At 38.3% G+C, this 22078-nt stretch overlaps 1 protein-coding gene across 5 annotated transcripts in view; it reads right to left on the bottom strand.

Moving 5' to 3' along the window:
• The window catches only part of ARHGAP21 (Rho GTPase activating protein 21), a 121442-nt gene that overhangs the window by 43959 nt on the left and 55405 nt on the right, over positions 1-22078 (bottom strand). For all 5 annotated transcript variants that reach the window (XM_080384832.1, XM_080384829.1, XM_080384830.1 and 2 more), the window contains 3 exons: positions 17873-17897; positions 6345-6437; positions 2302-2380 (listed from right to left, as the gene is read on the bottom strand). In XM_080384832.1, coding sequence (XP_080240958.1) covers positions 2302-2380; positions 6345-6437; positions 17873-17897 — 197 coding nt within the window. The remainder of the gene's footprint in view (positions 1-2301; positions 2381-6344; positions 6438-17872; positions 17898-22078) is intronic.

Below are 22078 nucleotides of genomic sequence, written 5' to 3'. Positions count from 1 at the left end.
AATACCTTAGGGGCAGGTGTCCAGGGGCTGGGGCCAGGCTCCTTCAGTGGTGCCCAGCGACAGGACAAGGGGCAACGGGCACAAACCGCTACAGAGGGAGTTCCGTCTGCATATGGGGAGGGACTTGTTTAGCTTGAGGGTGACAGAGCACCGGAACAGGCTGCCCAGAGAGGCTGTGGGGTCTCCTTCTGGATGTGATTCTGTGCAACCTCCTCTAGATGAACCTGCTTTTGCAGGGGGTTGGACTAGATGATCTCCAGAAGTCCCTTCCAACCTCAACCGTTCAAGAACTATTAAATCAAGTGATGCAGATAAAACCTTTGGTTCAGTGAGTTCCTAAGCTAAAGATTTCTAGAAAGTGGCTAGTGCTACCTGACAAAATACCACTCTATTTTCAGTGTTTTCATAGTCTTCTCCTAAGAATCCACTACTGGATACTATCAGAGAGGACACCAACAGAAACAGACCATCAGTCTGACCAAGGATGGCTATGCTGATGCAAGAACAGCATACTAAAGCAAGCAGCATGCACCATAACATAATTTTACTTGCCATCAAATGACAGCACAAGAAATAAAATGCTTTGTGCAAAACAAACTGCTCTGAGCTCAAAAATACTGTTTCCAAGCAAAGAATTAAGAGAGCTCATTTTCAGTGGCATAAGAAGCACTGCCTGTAAGCTGCAAGGAAGATACACCTGATGTGGAGTCTGAGCTCTCTTTTACGGGTCAGAATTAATATTTATGTGCTTATCTTGGGAGGTTCAGCTGAAGACCTCCTGATGTTTATACCTCCTTGTATAAAACACTCAAGGTCACACATGACCTTTTGTTAGATCTTCTGTGATGTGCAGATCTGGCTCAAGACAACAAGTTGTTCTCCTCTCCTAATTAAACATAGCATCCCTTCATCTTCTCTGCACACATGGAAAGTAGGGGGACAGATGCAGCAGTGTGCTATACCATTCCTGGTTGTACTAGATAATCACTGATAAAGGCCTTGTTCAGGTGTTCCTGGTTTATCCACAGTGGCAAGCATTGCATTCTGCTGGGACAGTTTGCTACCTACTCATGGGGCTGAAAATAACTTTGTTCACAGGCAGACCTACAGTTAAGAATCTCTGACTGTGTAGATCACTGGGAGATGTGATTGGTCTCTCCCTTTTTTGGATTAAGGTAAGAAATTAAATTGACTGATATACCTCCTGGGCTTGTAATGTCCCATGTCCAGGTATGAACGATTGTACAATAGTGCTGTCCATACAAATACAAAATGAAAAAAAATGGTACATGGGTAGTGTTCTCTCCAATAAAGGTTATTTAAAAAAAAAAAAAAAAAAGGCAGATTTCACCTTTCCAGCTTTGGCATAGAAAGTACTAATGACACAAAATGCATTTCAGTCTATCTTGCCTGTCGTACCTTTGAAAACTCAGTTTTGTTGTATTAAAAACAAAAAAAAGCGCACCTCGGAGGTATGTATTTCAAATGAAATCCTGAATAAAAACTCTAATGAAATAGGAAGATCAAGATCTTATTTTTCCTACTTGTAACTGCAAGCACATCTAAGTCTTAATGCATGAAGATTCACTAAAAATAGAATGTGACACGCGAGATGTATTTAGAAAACATTCTTCCATGCTGATCATAATACATCTTTCTTCCACATAACTCATTATTATACTGGAAATTTGTTGCTACAGAACAGAAATTGACACCAAGAAAACTATAAAAATTAAGGCAGAAACGAGACATGAAAATGAGTATCCAGATTCAGGTATGGACGTGATTTAACAAGCCCTTGTGAGTTGCAGGAACAGTAAATATTACTATTTCCTCAACTCTGTGCAAGGTTCATAATGTGCTGCAAAACAGAGGAAAGCCAAGATGTATTGCAGATGTTTTGCAGGTGTGCACTAGCATCAAATTTTTCCTTTACCAGATATGCTGATTTCTAGTTATCAGATCTCATAAGCAAAGTAGATTTTTCTGATTTTCCTTTTAAATTGACACGTGTGGTATATGTACACCTAATCTGCCTATTTTAAGTTCAGAAAACCTTCCTCCATAACACTGTGTGATTCGCTCACAAGGGACAAGCACTGACATAGACTGTAGCACAATTTAGCACACACATTCTCAAATCTGTCAGTGTTCAGTAAATACACAGAAACAGAAATGTTAAAAGTGACAGTGTATTAAGGAACATTTAAAAATATGATGACTTTTTCAGAACCACCATAAGTGGTTATTTCCTGCTTAGTATACAAAAAAATGTGTGACACATAAATACTAGTATCTTACCTGTTCTGTATTAAAGCAATGACTTGAGAATATGTCTTCCCAATAACACTTTCTCCATTGACTTTTATAATTCTGTCACCTGGAAAGGTAAAAGTTATACCTTAATTTAATTTGTCTAGACATTTTTTTTTTGTAATTTTTATTTTTTACTTCTGTACCTCACAATAATTAAGATCACCGGTAAGTTAAATTCAAGGTTAGTCTTCTTTAAAAATGAAAAAAGAAGAAAGTGAGAGATGCACAATACAACTACATGTAACCATATACAGGATGACCAAGTTTCTACTTTTTTCTCAGAACATATTCAGATGTAGTATACTATTCTAAGCTTCCAAATGAATCACTCACAGAAACAAAAACACAAGCAGGTGTAAGCTATACTAGAGGCTCACTTAACGGTCCCATCTTCAAAATTAAGTTTTTGATGTATTGTAGCACATATTGAGAACTCTGCCCAATTCTTACGCGGATTATAAGTGGTCATTTCATTCTAGCACTTAACCTCAAAATAAAACCAAACCTTAACTCAGAACACTGCCAAGTGTAGCCATACACATCTCCTTTAAATAACAGCAAATACTGCAATTTTGTACTTCTTCCCTCTGAGAAATAAGGAATATTTTGAAAGGCTCCAGTTTCTTGCTTCCTCAGAATAATCTGAGTTGTGTCCAAGACATTACTGGCTCTTCAATGCATCATGGACAGTGCAAAGAGTTGTTATCCATATAGACCAATCTTTAGACCTAACATCATTTTTGTTAGATTTTTCCAAATAGTTTGTTGCACCTTCCTCATTAAGAGTTTCATATACTCTCATAAAGTAAGTGGCAAATATATCATGTAGAACTGTTTCCAGCTTTTAATGAAAACTCCATCCTCTTCCTTCATGAAAAGTGGTATTTATGTCACCTCTGATCAGAAGAGCAGAAAGGTATCTTGAATTTACTGATGACGAGAAAAGTTTCTACGTGATTACAGGTAGGGAGCTTTAGAAAACTATTGGAGAAAGAAGAACTAAAAGAAAGGACCTTTGCAAAGCGAGCCAAAGGGAATGGTTTTATCAACACCACTTTAAAGGCTGAAAGGCCTTTTTGTGTTTCTGGTGTGATCAAATCAAAGCAAGGAAAAAGCTGTTCGCTCTGAACACTCAGCATGACTGGGTGGCAGTAATACTCTTAAATGTTCATGCACTGTGGAGGTTCCCTGTACAGAACCCAGGGATTTCTAAACTTACCAAGCCACATGGATCTGCAACTTTTTTTAATTTGGTCTGCATACACAATCTAACATCATACAAATAATTTGGTATGATATTTTCAACTTTATTATAAAGTTTACACACACCCTTGCATCAGCTGGTTACCACCCTTCTCCTCGCTTGAAAGAACTCTTGGAGTTTTGTCTCTTGCTTCCTAAACCATGAAAGAAAGGTTGGTGGCAACATTTAATGGCTGTTAGCAATCCACATGATGGATAGCAAACCCTATCCCACTGTTGCATACACACAAGACACCTTATCTAATTAGGCTGAGAAACAGGACTTTCATGACAACAAAGTTAATTGAGATGCTCAGTATCACACTGAAATAAATCCTTTCCAAAAGTTGCAGGAAAAAGAAATGCTATAGTTTCCACCAAAAATTATTCTTATTTACAAGCTCTGAACCATCCCCTTCTAGGCTGTATGGCAAGACTTCCGCAGGAACACACCAGATCCTTTCTCTGGAACTTAAAAGTTACTTTCTTCCAGTGTTTCAGAACTTGTCCACAGATGTGTGTCTTTACTCAGAATCCCCACTAAAACCCTGTGATAAGGAACATCTTTAATGTAGCTCATATCATCTTATCTACTCTTGCGCAGGTTTTACTTTTTGAGAAAACAGACTAGGTTACACACAGCAGCAAAACAAGTCTACTTGAAGCATGCATTCAGAGAACCTGCCAAAAAAAATTCAGGTGGGACAAATGGCAGAACTGGTTACATGAAAGAAGTGGGTGCAAGCAACTGCAAAATACAACTTTGCTCAGTTTCAGGTACATATAGAGGGTAAGGCCTGCACCTGTACTGCAAAAAAGGATATAGAAGCATGAAGGCTTTTTCTAAATAGCTCTCTATCAATCTGGTGGCCCATTGAATACCTCTGGTCAAACTAGAAATTAATCTGAATGTGCTCAAATCATGTCCCTTTCCACACACATTTTAGTTCTTTATATTCCTGCATATACATAAATGACTGCATGAAGATCAAGACATGGGAAATGCGGATCTGCTTTGGCTGCCTCTATCTCAATATTTCTAATCTTTACGTTTGGAACTCACAGATATGTTCTGGTTTAATGAAATGTCTCATTAGTTAAATATGGCAAGCATGATCTTTCTAGATCTAACATGATTTTACAGGAGTATTAAAAAATACTCAGAATGAACTGTCTTATGTTTGAGATATTGTAACCTATTCCTCAAATTTACAAGATTATTCCAAGCTTTCTGGTGAGTAGCAATCAGGTAAGCTCCTGAAACTGGGCTCACTGATTCTGGGCGATGAAGCTTGTGTTGAGACTTTAGTATTACAAAGGACCATGCAAATGAAAGGTGAAATGCAAATGTGAAATAAGAATTGACAGACAAACATAACTATCTAAACTCATATTAGATTTTTGACTATTTTCTTTCCATTAGAATGACCATGAAACAAAGCCAAGTTGAATTTAAAAGAAAAAATACAGTTGATTCTACAAAATCAGAAATCTTTACAATGTCTGTATCAGATGTTAAGCAATCTACGTGGCTAATTGTTCCCTGAATGTCTATAATATAATTCCAAGATAGAGATATAGTACAATATTTCACCCTAAACTTAAACAAGAAATAGTGGCATGACCTAATTAGATATAACTGCTATCAGCAATGTGTTTAAGAAGAATATTCTGGTAATTCAAAAATGTATTTTCTCATTTATTTTCTGTTCTTCATTCTGGGCTCCTAAAAAATCTCCTCTATGCCTAAAAATAAAATATTCTTTACAGATTTCATCTCTTTCAATTTGGCAAACACTGAGCAGAATAGAAATTAACACAGCTCTTCTGTACAACTTCAACATATGCTGCACCTCACCGAGCCAAACCATTGCTTTATATAATAGCATTAAAATAATTCCAAAGTAGCCTTCCTTGAATAATTACTGAAGGAGGAGTTTAAAAAAAAAAAGCCTTATATTGTACAAACAGGATCTAGTACTGTTTTTAAATTGCTGATCATTCTAGAATCTTTGTATTTCCGTAGGAAGAAACATACAAAAATTATTCTATTCCAGTCAAATTATGTACGTAACCATTTTCAACAGAAAATATCAACACCCCATTAATCACACAAACGCAATCCTTTCATGGAATGTATGTTTTGCTATATTTTTAAGAAAAGAAACCTATGTTTGTAGTGGTATCCATCTACGTAGCTTACTGTTTTATCACTTGTAAGACCTCCCATTCTAATATACTCCCACCCCCCTTCAACACTTAAGTAAAGGTGTGACAAAGTACCTGGCACTTCACAAAAAACATGTTTTCTGCTCTCCAGTCTGATTAAATCAAAGAACTGAACAAAATTTGGTAAGAAGAGATAGACTTTGATTGTTCCCATTTAATTTCAAGGAGGTGGAATACTTTAATAAGAACAAAAACCTGAATGTTTTGACATTATCAATTTGTCATAAAGCAAAGAAATAGAAGCTTATAGGTGTCATTTTCCTCCCTTTTCTTTCTCCTCACATATTTTATCATATATGACTTCCTAATTTTTTTTAAGATAATAAAGCAAAAAGACTAAGACATTAATGCTTTAATATATTTTATGCAGTACTTCCCGAGAGAACACAACAGTGCTTTTGAGATGAAAAATACTGGAGGACAATTCAAAAGAGAGGTTTGAAACTTCTGAAGGAAAGAACAAGGTTTAAATGGAAGACAGAACCATATGTAGATGCTTAACTCATACTTTACATCATGTACACAAACACGCTATTGGTGTTATAGAAGAACAGTACCTGTACACAGTCCAGCTTCAAAAGCAGGTCCACCCTCTTTAACTTGTTTAACGAATATGGTATCCATCGGCTCCAGCCTATTTCTTTGTTTTCCTGAGAAAGAAATAATTATTTCTTAATAGCATTTAATTATACTGCATTACAATGTTTTTACTTTAATAATTATTTTGGAATGTAATCCTGTGATGTTCATCATTACATTAAATACTCTATTTGAATTTGGGGTGAGAGAAGGAAAAGAGACTAGGAATCCTAAAGACAGCACTTCATTCAGCTACACTGAAGATCTTTTAGGTGTCTGGGGCAAAAAGGAGGGAGAAGTAGGTGAGGAGAGAGAGAGATCTCGAACTTAAACTGACAAATACATCTCAGTAAGCTGTGATTTTTAGGTTCATTTCATCATCTCATGGCTACATCATCCTCATGCCGATGCCTACACTATTCAGTAAGAATTATCCCTTCCTCTTCTACACTGCTATCTGGCATAAGGTATAAAGCTAGACAAACCGAGTAAGATGTAGTAGTGTAAACTGAAAAATACTATTTTTAAAGTCTTTCCTTAGAAGCAAAAAACCCCACACCATTGATTTACAGCCCTCATGGAACTGTAATGTTGATCTTCCAACAGCATTTTTCAAATGCTCCAAGTCTAAGATTTATCAAAATTCAAAAACCAATGTACAATTAAAAGTAAATTATAACATCTGCATGTGCTGCATGTATTCATATATACATAACACAGAAGTTACTCTACAGTACCACAACACCCGTATCTTCTTGCCTTCTCAGTATACATTTAATTTCTATGCTTCCAGAAACGCAGGTACCTTGTGGCCTTCCATGCATGCTCCGAAATCTAAGTAATTCTTAGCTGATGGTATCCAACTGCTTCTGAATAGCAAGGTGGGGGGAGTGAAGTATAACAAAAAAACCCCAAACATCACACAACACACACAACCCAAACCCTCACAAACAAAACCACAACACAAAAAACTCCACAGTTACACTGGAGGCTAAAATACAGTGATGCTGTCCTGAGCTCCATCTGTACGTAGCTGGAATAAGCCATTTTACAGCTTCTACACAGCTTCACCAGTGTAATTTTATGCCAGTGAGTGGGGGATTAAAAAAAAAAAAAAAAGCAAAACAGAACCACCACAACACAAACTTCCAAAACAAGCAAAAAAAGCCCCAAACAAATACAAAAAGCACCCAAAACCCCACACCTAAAAATAAAATCTGAAACTTTTATTTCTGGTCTGCTAGAACACTGCACTGAAGTTAATTTGTTCTACAGTTTTACCGGTCTCTTCTGACACCCCTGTCCTACGTGTGCAAAACATGAGTGCTCACAGAACCAGTGGCAGAACCTCACAGGTTACAGCTGGACAAGCTTTTACCGAACCAGCGTTGGCTTGGTCTCTCCCAGCCCCTGTCACCAGTTACTACTCCTGTACCACGCTCTCAGCGGTGGATATGCCACCTTTTGGAGGCTATGTGAGCCAGCCCAGGGAACTGACATGGACTGAAAACAAGTCAGGTCTGAGTTCCAGTTTACTAGGAAACCCTGGTGGGTGGTAAAAACTACAGAAAACAAGGAACAGCAGGAGAGAATAAAGGGATTGCTTAAAACTGGCACTGCTGATGAAAGAAACGCTCCTTGAAACTGGAGTATTAGGTTCTAATCACTTCTCTAATGACTAATCTTTGACCTAGGCACAAATGACATTGCTTTTGGACGTACTTTTGCTACAGCTTCAAATATCCCATGTGGCCATGTTTACCAACCTACAGTATTATTTATTGAATATAAATAAGGTGCTCCCCATGCCTCTTTTTTGGTTCAGCTTCCATTGTGAGGAAAAGCTCATTACTTGAAGCATTTCAATTAACCGCACAAAACCAGACTTCCCTCCAACTCTGATTCACATTTTACCAATACAAGTTTAGCCCAGTGCCTTCATTCTCAGATCCTCAGTGTCCAGCCATTTTACCACAAAACAGTTCAACAGAACACTTTCTCAAATGGCTCTAATAGCCTTGCTCAAAATAACTCCAGGTGGATACAGAATAATCAAAAAGTTGATTTGATAGAATCAGATGATTGCTATGTCCAAAGCACCCAAATTATAAATCAAGAAACTCCAGCTGGCAACTCAGTCCCCAAATACTTTAAAATTTGATTAGCAGACCACAGCTACAAGACACACAAAATGCTCTTTATGAACCAAAGCTACTATCTGTCATTTTTAATCTGCCAATTTAAATAGACACTGAACACATGATGGCTCTCATCCTTTAAAAGGCAGGAGTGTTTCAGCAAGTTTAGACAAGCTCCAAGAATAATTTACCCAGATGCCATAAGCAAAAGGTGGCTTCAGCCACTTCCAAGAGTGAGGCTGGAAGGAGGAAGACCACCAAACATCAGTGTTACCACTGAGATTGCCACACAATCTCAAAAGTGACAAGAAAAATAAAAATAATGCACCTCCCATGGCACATCTAATTTGTAACACTTAATATCTGATACTTACAACCCAACACCAAGGAGCTACCTCAGCTTCCTTTAGAAAATGCTCATCAAAAAATGTTAGTGGCCTACTACTAGTTTGCCTAACACTCAAATGCTACTTGATCCCTTGTCCATACCTGAACACACAAAGCAAGAGGTCAAACCTATAAGGTTACTCCCACTCAATATCCAACATAGAATACCTTTGATACACTTCCCCACTTCTGAGTAAGAGAGGACAACTGTACCAATTTATGGCCTTCAGTCTCTGAAGGCTTCTCTGAACATTCTGATTTCTGAGCAGCCTGTCAACTACACCAATATAAGCACTCACTTCAGGCTTTTACAGCTATTTTATGGACCAGTTCAGAAAGCTGATTATCCGCTAGACTTGGTTCTTTCTCCTACATGCAAAAGGAGGCTATGTTGAACAGTCCTTCTTTTTCCTCAAAAGATGAACCCCAACCCTAAAGATAAGGATCAATTTAGGAATAAAAAATTTGGATGACAGGTTTAAAATGTTGTTTACATTTGCAGGTTAATTTTACAGCTCAGTAATATCCAAATACAAGTAAAGACAAGAAGAAAACCTAGCATACCCAAGCTTTGGTAGATGAATATATGCTCTTTATTTCTCCTTGGTCTTTTACACACTTGGATACAAACCAAATCTTTTTTCCATCAGTAACATATAAATGAACTTCCTTGAATATATAGCCTCAAAGTGTATGTTTATATTTTGAGTTAGAAGCTCAAACAAAATTAAACAATGTTTTCAGACAGTAGCAGCCAAGGATACTTTATCCAGACCAGCTGAGGGGGAATAAATCTTGTAGATACGCACTCAACCATTACAGAAATAAATGCCAAGTAAAATGGAAAATCTAGTAACTTACTTCACGTCTCAAAACTTAACAATCAGTACATTTAAATCTAATTGTGCCTAAATCTCCATTGGGTCCTGTCTGCACCCAATCATCAGGTAAAAGCAAGATGCTGTCAAAAACCGAGTCTAAACTTCCCTCCTTCCAAAATCACCCTCTAGAGCAGATTATCACACTGGAATTTTGACAGTAAGTTCTCCAGCTCTGCACTACATAGTGTCAGACTGGATTCACAATTTTCCTTTCTAATATCGGAAAGCCTAATTTTCTGGAACATGCCAACAATTCTTTACAAGGTGATACAACAAAGAACAGTAAAGCAGCTCACACTACTAGTCTGTCAGACATACACCCTTTATTTTCCAGTGCTCATTACTGTACATCACTTTGCCTCCTCCCTTCTCCATACGTTTGTAAACATTATAACTGAGCATTACATTGCAAGCTACTACCAAGTAAGACAGTTTCTCCCAAATCTTCAACTGCAATGAAAAACAAGACATCATACACAAAGAACAGGCGAAAGTGTGAGCTTCCAGGTACACACTCACACTGTGCAAGGAAGCAGCACAGATGAAAAGCACAACTTCTGTGAACAACAAATTTGATATCTACTTCATTTCTCCACAAGTGTAGCTATAAACAGAGGTATAATCTCATGTAAGGGCAATAAAAGAAACAGAAGCATACAAAGTTGCTAAGTACACAAGTTTGGTGACTGGAAACTGAAAAACAGACCATAAAGTTGTCCTTTCCTTTACCAGTCTTTTAAACACACAAAAATCTCCAGGATGAGTAAATGGTCACCAGTCAGGATAAATTAAACCAAGTCATTGTCCAGCTGGTTTCACTAACAGAACAACTGAAATATTCCTTGCTATGTAACTATTCCCTTAAGTGATGCTATTCAAATGAACCAAAGTTAAAAAAAAGTCTGAAGAAGCACAAACAGCTGTAAATCAAATGCAAGACAAATACAGAAAAGTAGTCACAAGATTCTTCCTAGCCAACATATACATTTTTCATAATGGTATGCAGATATAATTAATGCAGCAATTTTCAACCAAAAATTTAACTGCTACTTTCAATAATCAGTGAGATCATAGTAGAACCTATAAAATTAGAGTAGTGTCGTTTCAACTGTTGTTCAAATTAATGTAAAATAAAATTAAATACTTCATTCATAATACATATATTTATAATCATTTATTATCTAATATTTATACTACCTGGATCTACTAAACACACTACAAATCAATACCACGTTCACAACCTGATGGGGAATAATAAAAAAAGTTTCCCACTGTAGTTGCAAGGAAGCTTTCCTGAAAAACATTTGAGAAGCCAGAAGTGGCAGAGGGGAGGATGCTGCACTAGCACAACCATCTGATCTGCAGTGTAGTAAGATTCTAATACGCTCTTTCTCCCTGATAAAAGGGAATATTAAAAAAAAAAACAACACACCACCTACTTTTAAATAGAACAGTAGAATTAAGAGTTGTTAACATTGATAATTGACTTACATTTAGAGAGGGTCACATACAGCAAAACTTCTAACTCCTGAAAACTTGACACAGAAATTAATTTTATCTAGGTGCCAATTCTAGCTTAATCCCTTAAAATGCTAGTTTGGAATACAGCTTCTACAAGGAACTTAGCTTGTATTGTATCAAACGCAGTAACCTTGAATTAGTTTTTAAGCTACTCCTTGCAGACCAGACAGTATTACTATACTGCTTTCCGATTTATCTGGAAAACAAAATTACATGGCCTAACACATTATCAAATCTACCAACACACTACAAGATACCAACAAGCACATCACTTCTCTGTAGTCATTAACCTTCTTATATAAAACAGCCAGATAAAAACATCTGAGTCATAAAGAGTACACAAAGGACACCTCTTTGACAAAGAACCTTTACGTTCTGAAGAGGAAAAAACCACCCAAACAAAACAAAACAACCCACACCTAAGTACTATTGCTGACCTAGCTCCTCCTTTCTTTTTAACCTGCTGAGCACAAACCAGCAAGCATTTTGGGACACAGTATAACACAGACTTTCTTACAGTCTCTCTCCTAAGAATCTGCTGCTTAAACACATGCCATTTCTCCTCTTGCTAGAGGGAAGGAAAAAAAAAAAAAAAAGAGAAAAAAAAGGAAAGAAAATCTTTTGCTCAGGGCAGGTGAACTGCGCTAAGAAATCCTCCTAACCCAGGAGCTGAATAAAGGCTACAGAGTCTTGCTAACTTTATGCAGAATATTTTTTTACTCCTAGCCCTACACTCAAGAGACAGCAAAAGGATGACTTTCGCTTTTATACTAAAGAATCACCAGCCCTGTGAAACTCCACAAATTACTAAAATAAGACAGGCTCTTACGTACATCTTTCTCTGACTCAAGAGGGAGGAACATGCCTCTTGAACATGAAAATCTAGAAGTATGTTTTTGGATATCCAAGGCATTTGAACTCTTTTGGATCAACAATAACAAGTGACACTGATTCATGGGACATCCTTCAGGCAAAAGGTGGAGAAATATCTACAGATACAGTGGGACAAATGCTTCTAAATGATTACTGAATCAAAAATCTGCTAAACATTTCCCAATCTACACAGAAAGAGATTGCTGGAAGTAGAGCATTTATTAACAGAGACTTCATGTAGTTAAACATAAATCACAAAACTGTCAGGATTACATTTGACTGATAGGAGTCCAGTTAAAGATAATTCTGGACTTTATAATCTGCAAACTGAGTTTCATACATAGTAAGCATTTCTCCACTAGTAACCCACCGCAGAAAAGAAGCCCAAAGGTCCCAGTCCAGCCCTGACAGAGCTTATTTCACCCACTGTCAAGCACAAATTAACTCAACTAAATAGCACTAACCAAAATACAGTGCCAAGGATGAGCCTCTAAAAAGTGGATGGTAACAAGCAAAATAGCGCTATTAAATGCCAGCTGTTTCTCTGTTAAATGACTCAGCTCTGTCATACAGAGAAAATACGCTGTCCTTACTCAAAGCACCTCTGGTACTTTGATTAGGCAACTCAAAGATGCTATTTCTTCTTTTGCTTACTCTTTTCTTAAACCATTTGACTAATACAAACTCAACTCCATCTTCATGGTGGCGTGGGAGGAGAGAAAATCATCTAGCATTGTTATTGAAAAAATATAACACAGTTTCAACTCTTAATTACAAACTCTCTAAAACTGTGTTTTCCTGTTGTGCTATCTGCCAATATTAGGACAAGTTTTTTTCAATTCTCTCAAAACTAAAATGAAACCTTTTAAAGTTTAAAACTTAACCTACAATTAAACAGTCTAAAGGATTTACTTTAGTTCTTACACAAACATAGAGCCATTCAATTTATATCTGTTGCAGTGAACCTACAGACTCTCCCTTGAACTCATGGAAATTACACTTGTGCAGCTTTTCATTTTTTATTGAAAGTCAAGGATTATTTGAACTCCATAGCAGTCACTGAGGAACATTATACATGTGACAAGTTGGAAGGCCCCTCTGCTAGACATTCTGGATGTACTTTAAGGGAACATGGAATCATGAGGCTCTGGTCCCAGCGGAAAACCAAACAAGCATTTTTAGCATTCTCAACATTTAGTGTTAAAAAAATTAAGCTTGATTAAAAATCCACAAAAAGGACAATTTACTGTGGTACTATCCTAAAGCATTAGTGTTACATACCTCCTCTCTTGCTCCTAATTCAGCTATCATATATCTTAGACCAGAGGTCCTCAAACTATGGCCCCCCAGGGTCTTCAGTCCGGCCCCAGGTATTTTCAGAACCCCCCCGCCGGGGGTTGGGGGGGGAAACCAAGCAGCCGCAGATGGCTGCCTGCCACTGCATCCGCGCGCCGGCCCCCTGGTTAAAAAGTTTGAGGACCCGTCTTAGACCATACTACCCCAGCAATCTATGACCTTTCCAAATATTTGCTGTCACATTCATTCTCTTGTTCCTTATCTACCTTGTTCCCATCATCATAGGCACAATTAGTTTATTTCATAACAGACTGAACTGATAGACAATGATGTTAAAAAAACTGGGATTAAATTAAATCCTGAGAACACAAACTACATTACAGAAATCAACACCTTTTTTGTTTAAAGAATGTTTAAAGAAATGAAGCATCAAAGACTCGAGGCATTACGTAAGCGCCAGTAAGGAGCACAAAATACAAGAAACAACCAACCCACTTAGTATGTACTAAACTTGTATTTTGCCAACTACAGCTTCAAGAAGTCTTTGAAGGACAACAACATATTCACCCTATTAAGTGGACAGTGAAATGGCATGGAAACCGCATGACACTGGATACGGTTTTTCCCAGCACCACTCGCCACAGTTGACAGTGCAAGTTTTTAATATAAAATACTACTATTTTTAATAGGGTTTTTCAGCTTGTCTCCAAATATTCCTACAATGCTCTCCCCTTAGACACTTCTGCCTGTGAGATACTTCTTAAATAGAAATTTGAAACAGGGCAGCTTCAGAAAACATGGAGAATACTGATGGCATACCATCCTCCTCAAAACATATGAAAGAAATATTCCAGGTTATCACAGGCTGGTCAGTCATTCTCCAACTACTGGCCAGAAATCCTTGAGAAAACAGTAGCAGCTGATAAAGTTTTAGTCAGTGACCAAGGAATCCACTGAGAAAGATCTGCATCTTCTGATAAAAGTGCATCTGTCAGAAAAGCATTTTAATAGCTTAGCTTAAGGTCAACCATCTGGAGCAGTGAAAGTAGGAAAGAACAGAAATATTTCAAATAATAACTACAAAATATTTAGAGTAAAACTGCTGTGATGCCCTTCCAGCAGATAACAGGGTGCTAAAGTCCCCTGTAAGGAGCAGGACCTGCATACATGAAGCTTCCACCACTTATCTGAAGAAAGCCTCATCTACATCTTCCCTGATCATGCAGTCCATAGCAGACACCCACCAAAACATCGCCCACATAGGTCTGCCTGCAAATCCCAACAAGAAATTCTAAACTGGCTCCCCATCCATCCTAAGCCAGAGCTCCGCACATCCCTGCTGTTCTCTCACCACTTGACAACAAAAGCAAATCAACCCCTGTGCTCTCCCAGCTTGTCCCTCCCAAAGCGCCTGTACGCATCCACTGCAGCACTCCGGCCCATTGCCATGAGCTATCCCACCGCGTCCCTGTGACGCCAATGAGATCATAGCCCTGCAATGGCATGCAGATGTCCAGTTCCTCCTGCCTGTTGCCCCTGTGCTGCATGCATGACTGCACAGGGGCTCCAGAGAGGCCCTCAAAAAAGGCATGAGAACTCCCCCCATCATATTGTCCCGTAGGCATTCTCTTACTTATGTGCATACACTTGAGGTATGGTGGTCCTCCCTTCTGTCCCAGCGGTTGACAGTGAGGGGTCTCTACTTTCTCACTTGCTTATTGGCCATCATCTCCCTCCTGTATAATTCCCAGTTTAGAGCTTTCCTGGACAAATTTACATTACCTTTTATTCTAAGTGCTTTGAAATCTTACTGCTCATCAAAAGCAAGATGAATGCAAGCCAGGAGCATGATTTAAATATACACTCAAAAAGTTGCACTCAAATTCTATGCTAGAATATAAAACCATATAAAAATATTTCTTTCATTGTTAGAGTACCTCATACCTGGTACATGCTTTTATCTTCTGCCCTCTAGACTTAATTAGGTACTCCACTCCTTTGAAAAAAGTATTCCAGTGCTTTCAATAAAAGGCAATAGCAATAGAGATGCTTTTCTCCACGCTCACCTACTCAAATCTGCAAATGCTGAACCTGATAAAAATCTCAACTTTTAAAGGTAAGTTTAACGTGTGAAAAGGACAAAGCAGAACATGCAGGTAATTAGAAATCTTCACTCAAAATTGATTAAAGAAAATAATACAATTTTGCATTGGCACAGACTGCTTCACAAAAATGAAAGGCTTTAATCTCCTGAATCCCCTTAGCTTATTCTTTGAGCGGGGAAAGCTCAAGTGAATTATCCTCGACAAGCCTCAAAAGAGAAACGTTTACCATTAAGAAATTTTCATTGCTAATTAAGACAGCTTCAGAGGCACGGTTTCCAATTAAGTTTGAAGGACAATACATGAGAACCGCCACTAGATGGCGCCTCCGCACGCCAGGCAGGCAGGGCGCCGTGCCCAGCAGCGCGCTCGTCCTCACGCCGCTGGAGCAACCGGTGCTCCAGCCGCCAGGGACCCCCGCCAGCAGCCCAGCACACAGCGTCAGAGCGGCTCCCGTCTCATTTTCCAGTGTTAATTACTTTAAGAATCCTTGTGATAATCCTTCACGGAATTTCTGGCATGCCTGCTTTGGCTAAATTAACGTGATGTTTGTGAACGTGAAAAATGAGATACCCTTTTCCTGATTTTCTCCTCACAAGCTCCCTACTTGCATCATTTGGGAACAGGAACAACTTGTAGCAATGTAAATCGAAACGGCTTCAACCCCTCTCCCTGCCCCCCAAGATCACACCGAATGCTGGAGGAAAATGTCTTACAGACATCATCCTATTTTGTTGGTTTTAAAGGTGTAGTACACAAAACTGGCAGGTTAAGTTCTGCCAACACCTACACCCTCCGCCTCACAGTCATCTCTCTCCTGAAAGAAGTACAAGTCCAACCTTCTCTCCCGCTAATGAGAATACTATCTTTCCAGAGCACTTTGTGCCCTCTGATCTGTCTATCAACGCATACAAAGAGGATGAAATGGATTAATTCATTTCCAAGAGAAAAATAAAAGAGTTCAAGAAAATTCGTATTTCCCAGAATGCTTCTAACACACCACAGTTACACCAAAAAACTGAAACAAACGTCCAGGCACGTTCTCTGTCTTCGAACTGAAGGAGATTTTTAGAAGCACATTGACAGTGGGTACCTTCTCTAATACAGTGTCAAGCAAGTGGTAACTCACCAGTAGAACAAGCATTCACTCTATGCTGTCTCCCAGCAAAGGTACCACCACCTCTGAGGAGGCCAGTCCTCAGCACGCTGCCCTGTGTCACCACATGAAGCACAAACCCTGCACATCACACTGGTGACACAGCTAATCCCACCGCCTCCGAGTACACCATCGTAACGACAGACTGGGAAAAACAGTAAGTGGGATGGGCTCTCAACCTGAAAACCCGATTTCCTTACCTACATCAACACAATTTTCACCCTCCTAAGGAAACAGTAAGACATCAGCAAGAAGTTTAAAAATTACTAAAAAATAAGTTAATTAGTAAATTAAGAAAGAGAGCAGACACAGGCAATGTGAGAGGGAGAAAACTATGAAAACTGAAGGGAAGTGACAGGCATAATCTAGAAATAAGTGATTCTTTCATCCCTCCTAAATCAAGTGCAAGAATTTTACTCACACATCTTATCTTACGTCACCTGAAGCATGTTTCATGGATCTCTTAAAATGTACACAAGTACCAAAAATGAAGTAAGTTAGATCAGTACTGTTAAATGCTGAAGAAATTATCATGAAACTAACAGGAATAACCTTTTTTATCTTCTATTTTTAAAACAGTTGTATACCACTTGTGGATACTTTTTACCATCACTACAAATACTAGGCTTATATACTTATGTGTTGGTTTTATTACAGTAACTTGCAATAAAATTCAAATTTCATACTAGCTGCCCTCAGATACACTGTACAGCACTTCAGCACTTTCTTTGTTTTAATGGACGCATACAGGTATACCCGTAAGACTCAAACGCTTTATAGGAGTACTTTGCACAGGTAACTGTGGGTCTTCCATGCAGATCAAACCAAGAAAGTGTGAAACTTTGGCACTAAAAAGGTAACACAGCTGGTTTTGTTTCTTCTTGTCATATAAATGACAAGGTGATAAACACAGCACAGAAGTGCTACTTTAATTAACTTAGTGGACACACAAACACCTACACTAAACAGGTAAAGCTGAAAGACGGGTATTTTCTTTCTTCTACTCCAATGCCATGAAATCCAATGAGCTTGATGGTCACACTGCACTGATTTTACATTTCAAACGTCTGGGTAGCTATTGAAGCGTACTACTCAGCTGAAGAGGAGTGTTCAACATATTTGGATCTGTGAAAGAATAAAAACAAGACATACCTTGTCTATTCCCATTCTCTTCATCCTAAGGAAAAAAGAAAGAGTGCATATTAAAAATGCAATAAATGGGAAAAAATAGATAGGCAACTATAAGCTATTAAGACTGGAAATAAACCTGTAAGGTTAAGTCTGCATTCTGATACCTCGTACTTTTCACAAATATTCAACTGTACAGAATTAAAGCTTTCATTTTGAGAATGTAATACACGTTTAAGAAAAAACAATAAACCAAAACCCACAGCTAAGCACAGTTCCATGAAATCCCCAGAGAAACAAAAGAACAGCATTATCTGAAAACAAATGTACCAAAACCCTCAACACACTGCCACGAAGCCTAATGCTGCACTGTGTGCTGCTGCAAGCACGTTTCCACCCTGAAAGTGAGGCAGGAGAGGTTGTACTTTAATCATCTAAGGATTCAAAGCCAAGTAATGATGAGTATGAGACAAATCTCTCCTAGATGCAATACATTTCTTGTGAGACATACAGAAATCCTGCTGGAGCTTTGTAAGATGCTACAGAAAGGTAACTGTAACTAAGAAAAAAACAACCAAAGAAACCCCTAAAACACTGAATTAAGAGATCTGGTACTCATTCTACTTTTAGAAAGCCATGATAATTATCATTACCACCCAAACTCTGAGAGCAGCAAACAACATATCCTTAAGCTGTACAGTCCCATCTGCTCTATACTTCGGTAAAAACACTACACTAGTACACAAGTACTGTTAAAATCGATCATATCCCTCGAAGCCTTGTAACAGCCAGTTGAACTATGATCAGCAGCAAAGATTCCGACACAGCTAACATCTGCATGCCTGTAGTTTCCACTCAATCTGTCAAGTGAAAAAACATCTTTAGCACTTTGAATATTAAAGCTTATAGTCTGGAAAATATGGGTTACACATAGGGAGGCTACCTGGTTTGATGCTATAAAACAAAAAAATTATGGAAGTGTAAAGTTAGCTAATATATAATTGCCATCATTTATGAAATTATGTAGTGGGTTTGTCACTGGGTATGCAAAGCTCTGTTATAAGACAGCTGCAAAACATCAGTTTTCATGGTATCAAGCCAATGAGCTCAGGCCTTTAAAAATGAAATGCTTTTATAACAGAAATGTTTTGGAATTAGCTTTCCTTCCTACATTTACCTCTTAACACATTGCAACATGGTAGTATATGCTGCTTCCATACCAGAACAGAAGGTTTTCTTTTATCATTTACTTGCTTTTCAGACTGATTGAATTTGGATAATGAACTTCACATGCAAAAAAAGCATGTTGCTGACCAACAAATCCTAATAAACATCTGATGCTAAAAGCAAAATTTAAGATCGGCCTTTTGCAATGCTAGCTTAAGAAGTCTTCCACACACTCCCTATTCACTTTCCTAACGGAAGGAGGCATAATGGAGGACACATACAGCTACGTTCAGTTTGAGTGTGTGGCCCCACACAAGCACAGCCAAGTACTTTTGCCAAAATTAAATGTGCTGAACTGCAGCCTCAGTTTCCAAGATCATCTTTCACATCGTCCTTCACACAGGGCTGTCCCTCTCAACAGATCTACCAAACAACACTTTCTTCCATAACCTTTATCTATCATGTTTATAAATTATTTAACTAATAACAACTACAGCAAGAAAGAATTCCTTGATTTGCAGTTATTAGCATTTTCACGCAGGAACCAAGAGAAGATACTAGAACTTAGCACAATACCCTGAATTTGACCTAGACCTGCAGTACCATGTACATACTGACTGCTAAATGAAATAAATTTAAAATAATATAAAAATATAAAATATATAATACAATGTAAATAAAGTAAATATAACATTGTCGTATTCAGTATTAAAATATGCAGAGATACTCCCTGAATTTATTATAACCAATCCCATTCAATCATTTCAACAACAGCAAGTAAGGCCGCTTTTCCCGTCAGATGTAAATCTAAATGGAGAAACCAAAGTTTTACGGATGCCTCTCATCCGCAGTTGGGCAGTCACTGTCATCTTGTCCCTAAAGTATCAAGTTTTATCCTTGAAGTTCACCCTGCTGTTTCAGTTGTTAAACAAGTGAGTTTCACATCCAACACAGGTGGCCCACAGTACCAGCTAGAGCCCTGCTACCTGACCAGGAACTGTAGTTTCACATCGATGACAGCGGAAGTCTATGAAAGGCAGACATCAGGTTTGTGCACTTAGGACTAGCAGTATCTGCAACTTAGCCTCACTAAACCCGCAGCCTCTTGGTTATCACGATTCCACCTATTTTACTCAGGTTCTAAACAGTTCTTTCTTTTCAGAAAAAATCAGTAGCATCTTTAAAAATAAAAAGAAAGTTTAGCACTATTGGGTTTTTCTAATCAGCACTGGAACAGAAGAAACCCTTGTTGAAGTTCTGCAACATTTAGAGACATCCATGAAATGGACCAGATGCCTACAACTTCATGTGTTTGATGGTAAACTGCTTCTGCACAAAAGTGACCCAAGAGACATGTTAAGCTGGTGCTCCTGTTACTCAGAAGTGTAGAGGAGAAGGCTCACAGCTCCCTCCTTATTGAATACCAAGGGTAAGGTGTGCCTCCAGTCTGTGAAATGTTAAGGGAAGATGTCACCAAACTGTCCCCCCTCCAAAAAAAAAACAAAAACCAAAAACAAAACACCTGAAGAACTGAAGATAAGGCAGGTACTATTAGGTGTTAATATATTAAAAGACCAGGGTGTTCTGGGGCTCCTGGTCAGCCAGAGCTTTGAGGCAGATCTGTTTAGACCTCTTCCTTGTAGCAAGCTCCTCAGGACAACTAAAAAAGGCTTTTCAACTGAACACAGGTTTTACTAGACTAGCAAATAGAACACTGAAATTAAAATCTAAATAAAAATCCAACAACTCAAATGCACTTAGGCAGAGAACGTATTATTAAAGATTTTTGTAAAGTAACACTCTCTCTTCTCCACTTAATACATCCTGTGGGGTAGAGTTCTTTGCTTCTAAGAAAATTTACCTCAGTGGCTTTCCAAGTTGCAGCCTTCTCCAGCCTGCTGAAAGCTTTTCTTCCCAATCCTATGGAATATCCAGCTGTTACATGATCTTTACCACACCCTGCAGACTACAGGCATTATGATCTCTGTCCTAGAGCCCACTGTTCCCCCCATGTGAGGAGTCTTGACCCTTCTCCCCAGAGTATCCCACCTGACCTGTCAGCAGCTTTTCAAACACATACAAACTGCAAGCAACAGAAGCAGAAATTTTAATGAAGAAATTTTCACTACATATTGCTGAATTGGAACCAAAAGTAAGTATTAAAAAAACCCAAAATCATATATATCCACGAAGAATGTTGAAAGACTCTTTATGGTAAAGCTCTTTCAGATGCTTTCCTTTATTTTCAATACCTCTACTAGTTTATGTTGACTTGCAGTAAGATTCAGAAATATTAGGGTAAGCTTACCTTGAAAGAAATCTATGGAGCTAGAACACAAAGCCTTCCTTGGGGTAAAAAAAGACCTCTGCGCTGATCTAGAGTGAAGTTGACACTTGTGGTAACAAAAGGACTATGGGTCTGCAGAACTATTAGGGGATTGAGTAACAGGCTGTTACTCAATGGCATCTTTAACTTCCAGCTGTAACCTCTACCTTACACCAGAGGTAACTGCATGCATTCTCAAGTGTGAAGAAGGCTACTACAAGATCCAAGGCAGTCAGAAAACCAAATCATAGTTACCATTATTATATTATCTCTAAGGTGTGCAAAACAAAATCTCTCTGCCTTCCGAGGCCCTTAAAATTTTCACCAAGGAGGAAAGAGAGAGGAGTGATACTTGAACTTTGAATCAACAAAGAGAAACTGTAGTTACTGTAATTAGCTAGTAACCAGTACTACTCTTTGGTCAAATAAGAACAGCACAGAAATCAGGTTTGACTCATACTAGAATCCGGCTGACAATAGGTGAATTTCATTCTTTGGTACTATAACTTGGTACATAGACTTCTATAAAAGCCACTTTATGAAGATGCAGGAGTAATAATTGTGAAGATCTGTTCTTTTTTTCTACACCTCACAGACATGTAAAGAAAAATTATATAAAAAAAAAAAAGTAACAGTTCTGGTTAACTTCTGGAAGTACTGACTAGGGCTCTGTTCAAATGAAACTTACCATCTTTAGATGGAACTGAATGCCTGAATAAAGGTATTACAACTTCCTA

The sequence above is a fragment of the Falco punctatus genome, assembly GCF_963210335.1.
Source record: "Falco punctatus genome assembly, chromosome: 4".
Taxonomy (NCBI): Eukaryota; Metazoa; Chordata; class Aves; order Falconiformes; family Falconidae; genus Falco; species Falco punctatus.
This window is presented reverse-complemented; position numbering and strand designations above follow the sequence as displayed.